Source organism: Larimichthys crocea, unplaced genomic scaffold, assembly GCF_000972845.2.
Source record: "Larimichthys crocea isolate SSNF unplaced genomic scaffold, L_crocea_2.0 scaffold590, whole genome shotgun sequence".
Taxonomy (NCBI): Eukaryota; Metazoa; Chordata; class Actinopteri; family Sciaenidae; genus Larimichthys; species Larimichthys crocea.
Genome location: NW_020857727.1, coordinates 1 through 5,425, shown reverse-complemented (window position 1 = coordinate 5,425; position 5,425 = coordinate 1). Strand labels below are relative to the sequence as shown.

General features: G+C 37.4%; 1 protein-coding gene across 1 annotated transcript; it reads right to left on the bottom strand.

Moving 5' to 3' along the window:
• Positions 1-2,128: 2,128 nt before the first annotated feature.
• Positions 2,129-3,526, bottom strand: LOC109139007 (C-C motif chemokine 20-like). Its single transcript, XM_019261081.2, has 4 exons — positions 3,369-3,526; positions 3,060-3,174; positions 2,752-2,865; positions 2,129-2,640 (listed from the first exon to the last, which is right to left on the bottom strand). Exons 1-3 carry the CDS (start codon positions 3,427-3,429, stop codon positions 2,757-2,759), a joined length of 285 nt encoding a protein of 94 aa, XP_019116626.1. The 5' UTR covers positions 3,430-3,526; the 3' UTR covers positions 2,129-2,640; positions 2,752-2,756.
• Positions 3,527-5,425: the final 1,899 nt, after the last annotated feature.

Below are 5,425 nucleotides of genomic sequence, written 5' to 3'. Positions count from 1 at the left end.
AGAAGTTGATAGACCTGAAATACATTGCCTGCAGAGGAAAATCTGGCAGGAATCCAGGATACTGCAGTGATGGTAAAAGTGCAGTAGCCAAGCCAAGTGTGTAAGTGAGCATGTTTTTGCGTATCTGCAGGACTGACAGGAAAGGACATGTTTTGAATGACATTAAATGACAAAGATAAGAACCACAAACGAAAAAGAGCAAAGTTGCAGGCCATAAAAGCCAGACAATGCTGAAGGATGAGAGATGTAGAGGTCATGAGACAGTCTGATGATACACTCTCTCTGATTTCGTCACTAAAAATGACACCTTTTATATTATAGCCTAGTAACGCTCAGATGTTGACTTAATTACAATGAATCAGTCATAATAATCCAATAATACATCACTACACACAGTATATAACACTGAAAGCAATCATGTATAAGATTACATCGCAGAAAAGGCAAACCTTTATTGCAGACATCTGCAACAAATCCGGGTCAATAAAGTTGTGAAATGTTCAGGGGTGGCCCACATGTACCGTGGGAAAGTGCACAGGATGCTTGGATATTAGGAGCATTGTTCTTTGGCATGAGAGACACTGTCCTGTTATGAGAAGGTCAAAAGTGAAGGTGGGAGGACTTCCTGTTCTCAAATGTTGCAAAGTCTCAGCTTTTTAATAATGGCTTATTCTCAGCAGTGTTAGGAATGCCTACTAACAGTAACTCATCACTCACAATGTGAAATAAACAGACGGCAATTAATATAGAAAGCTAAATCAGTTTCTGTTTCATATCTTGTATGTTTACATTTATTTTAATTATTTGACAAAAAAGATTCAGAGCTTAATCCCTCCTGGGAAAATGAACCTTTATAAAAATAAAAAAAAGTGCCTTAATTATACTAGAAATATCATTGCTGTTAACTAAAATAAATGTATGTTATAAATGCTGGGATTGTGGCGTGAAAAGACTTGTTTTATTATTTCATGGAGCTTTTAAATTAAATAAATCTGTAAAGCACGACTGCAAAAACTACAGCAAAGACACAACCGAATTTGTCTGTATGAGCTTCCTGTTGTATTTCCTTCATGTGGCCTCTCATGGACTCCAAACAAGAGAGAGTCTGTAGCTCACAGCAGATAATGGTTGCTGGGCTGAGCAATTCCCAAGTGGAAAATGATCACAGGGGAAGAGAGAGCTCAGCACTCTGCAGCTGAAGAAAACACATCTGTGTATAAAATACACCAGAGAGTGAAGTAAACATCTTGAAAACACTGACATCATATACAAAAACAGAAGCAAATTTATCAGCACATGCAGCCATTTAACGGCACATATGTGGCTTAAAGGAATGTTAATACAGGAACTCTCTGTGATTTAGATCAACAACTGTGCATATGCACCAAATTATCTCTATGCTTTTATTAAGTTTTTATCAACTTTGGAAAACAATCTCAACTTAAGATTGCCCCTTACTCACCTGTGTGTCTTTATCAGCAGACGTAAAGCTTATGGAAAGCTTGAACATCTATCAAGTGAAACCTGAGCAAACTTTATGTGATGCTGAAGACCATGTGAGATGAAAGTAAGTACTAACATGTTCATTTGTGTCCACCAGAAACTTCACGTGTTGTGTGCACACACTGAATATTCTTGTTATCTGTGTTTTCACTACATTTCTCTATGCTGTGTGTGTTCTCATTTTCCCTTAAAACAATATGGTTTAAGCAGCACAACATAAAACTACAAGTGTTAGTGTAATTCCAAATTAAGTCTTTCTGACTCAGAATATGTTATGTATGTATGTTATGTGTCTTTATATATATATATTATATATATATATACTATATCTATATTACTATAATTATATATATATCTATATATATATTATTATTATATATATATGCACAAGTGTGCCTTAGGCTTGCCACAGTATTTGAGAGGTTATTTTGTTTATATAGAAAACGTTTTAGATCTTTGAGTTCATCTCATGAAAAAGGTCTTATTCATAACCAGTTCAGTAGTTTGACACAGCTGTCTTCTTTTCACCCTTAGCAAATCCATTGTAGCACACAACAACTGCAGACTCTAAATCAACATTCAGGTGTGTTTATCTTTTCATACATGTCAGAGAAACTCAGGCAACTGAAAGTTAGAAAATAATATTAAACTTTATTTTAGAATAATAACAACAATAACATTTTATACAAGTTTTGAGAAAACAGCATTGAAATTTTAGAACATGTTCATACAAATAAAAGCACTTGAAATGTTCCACATGCACCCTGTTCATTGAAACAAAGACATGAACAGGGTTTCACTCTCACTCTCATTTTTCTTATTTCCATAGTACATGTCACTCACAGGGATAACAAAAAAGAAAAGAAAGGAAAAAAAGGGAAAGGGAAAGGGTTTTACACCACAGTTACCACAATAAAAAGAATGCATGCAGGCTCACACAATACATCATCATAAATAAGATGAGGTGGTGATTCGTCAACGATCTTACAGGTCTGATCTTGTCAAACTAATTCAATCTTCTACAGTACAACATGACAGTTTCAAGAAACTGAACAGAAATGGAAGTGACTCTGACTTCTCTTATCAGCTCTCCATTTAGAATTGCCCTTTCTGGATCATTTCCACTTCTCTTTACACCTGCAAAAAAGGAATCACAACGATAAACCAAAGTGCAAAGCTCATTTCCACAGTACTGTAAGAAACCTTTTTTTGAATGCAACAGGGTTTTTTCTTGTTGTTATAACTTACCTGAGTTATTGCTGCTCCTGGGTGTTTTTCTTCAGATGTTCAATGCGCCTTCTTACCCATGCTTGTTCACTGGGGTGAGAGACACACAGAGTTCTTCCACCCTTTGTGAAGAACCTGTAAAAGCAGGTTATAGACAGAGAAGTGAGATTAGGCTGCAGACTACAGAGCCGAAAAAACAAAACAACTTTCATTAACCTCACTATTTTGTTAAATAGAATATAGAAAAAATAAAATAAAACAACTATTGTAACCATTCAGCAAAGGATATAAAGAAAGGCTTCATTAATATATAAATATTTTATACTTACACAGTAGCGTTAATGAGACAACCCTGGCCAGCATCCTGAATTTTGTAGTCTACTAGGATGTTTAATGGCAGATGTTTAGGAGAAGTCTTCAGACAGCAGTCCTTTGCAATCTCAGCTGCAAGAAGATGGTAGAATGGATTAGCATAAAATCAACAGACATCCGTATTCATCTATTTAATCAAAAAGCACGGCAGGTGAAAAGGTTACATGGAGTTCGTCAGAACTGTGTTTGAATATAAAATCTGGTTTGGTTCGAAAATTTAAAATGAAAAGAATCGCTGCTAATGCAATGCAAAGCATGTATCTTACCTGCTGCAAATCCGACACAGATGACACCCAGCAAGAGCAGAGCTGAAACTCGAGAGGCCATGTCTCTGTTTCTTCGTAGGAGTGAGCTCAGGTTTGCTGCTGCGGTGAGTCTCTTCAGGAGAGTGAAGGTGTTGCTGCCAGGATGAGAGCTGATCAGGTGAATTTATAGTGTGAAAAAGAGAAAGCGAAAGTGTGATCTGTTCAAATTGACTGGAAATCGGGGGGAAGTTGGCACCTGTTCAGTTACCTCTTCACTCCACCTTTCTCTTTGGTTTCTTTCCAAAGTAATCCTGTGTGCCTTTCAGATGCTTCCCTGAGGCACATCTTTATCCAGGCATTCATCTTTCATGACAAATACCTTCTGTGCATAAAGGAATCCATACGTGCATTATCATGACAATGAAATGCATGAATGAGATTGTTTCCCTCAAAATCATTTTTTCAGCTACAGTGACCATTACTGTTATCTACATATTTTTATCCACTGTACAATGTGCAGTGACAAGTATGCAATACTGTGTGCATTTGAAGCAATTAATCAGCTCAAGTGTTAGTTTAAAGGCCCATTGTGAAATGTTTTCAATGGTTTAAAATGTTACCTTAGAATGAACCTTTTATATTTTACTCTCATTCTCAGAGTCCACCATACTGAACTGCCAAGGTTCTACAGTAGCCAAGAAACCAAACACTGGCTCTAGATAGGGCATTTTGTTTCTCCTAACACACTTGGAAGATAATGTGGCCTCAGAACAATATTCATTTAGGTAACTTTACCACTAACTGCTAATACCTACATACCGGAACATTAAATAGAGCTGAAGTGACACTTAAAGTGAAATCAACAGGAAATGAAGTCTTAGTTAAACAGCAAGAGATAAAAGTGCATATGTAAGCGCTGAAAGCTGAAGTGTAAATGATGAACGCAGTTGCGTTCAAGTACTATATCTGCACTTCGAACAGTGAAGTGTCAACTGAAGTGGAAGCACTGACAGCAGTGTTTTGAAAGGTGTTTTAGGACCGGCTTAGGACCATCCTACGCACATCTGAATTTCCAAGTATCAGTGGAAGTGGAAGGTTGCTTATACTGTAAACCGAGATATCTAATCTTTACCTTACCCAATATTTACCCCGTTTTTCCAAGAAACCTTAATTCCATCAGTTGATAGTGATGGAATGGCTGACTTTGGGGATTTTTCATGAAATGCATACAAACAGCACTTACCGTATGTCTGTGTGAAGTGTTTCTGCATGTGTGTGCATGCATACAATGATCAGATTGCAATCTGACAGTGTGGGAGTTGTCGAGGAAGAGGAGACGTACTTACCATCAGAGGTATCAGTTGTGCCAAGGAGTGATGCAACCGTCAAAGCTGTGAAGATAAACTTCACAGGATGTGCATCTACTAATTTGGGCTTGATTTCCTGCCAGTCTGACAGTTATGGTCTGTTTCCATTGCCTTTCAAATGTGCAGTGGTCCAAGATTAATTTATATAATTTTCTTTCAAAAAAAAAAGAAGAAAAACTTAACAATGTAGGGAATTGTGTACTTTTTTTTACTTATTCATTATTTTAGTGTATCATGTTTTACGGCCCACAACACACAGAAAACACTGGATTTACAGGATAAAATCTGCCAGACAGCATGAAACTAAAGTGTGAATTCTGCATAGATGCACCACTGGATGATAAGACAACATAGAGCATCTTTCTCACTATGTTCTATTATCTTTGTATCTGCTGATAAAGACTGTGTGATACAGCTCTGAAACAGGCGAGTAAATTGAGAATGTTTTGGCACCCTGGCAGCATTGCTCAGGGGCACCTAAGCAGTGCCCAGTAGGTGAACTGGCACCTCTCCAGCTACCGGTCCACCCTCCATACTTTGGTCCGCCCTCGATTCCCAAGCCATATCCCTACAGGCTGAGCTAATGCCGCAACCCCCTTAAGGTAAAAAAAATCTTCTATCTCATGTTATTTAGCCAAGGTGAATGTCACATCAGAATACTTGGCTATAGGAAACCATACATGTTTATCCTTCAAATATATACCGCATATA

Excerpts from the sequence above, each read along its gene's own strand:
- LOC109139007 (XM_019261081.2), bottom strand. The coding sequence starts at position 3,429 with ATGGCCTCTCGAGTTTCAGCTCTGCTCTTGCTGGGTGTCATCTGTGTC. Across the intron at positions 3,175-3,368 it reads CTGTGTCGGATTTGCAGCAG|CTGAGATTGCAAAGGACTGC; the intron begins GTAAGATACATG and ends ATCTTCTTGCAG. Across the intron at positions 2,866-3,059 it reads TGTCTCATTAACGCTACTGT|GTTCTTCACAAAGGGTGGAA; the intron begins GTAAGTATAAAA and ends CTGCTTTTACAG.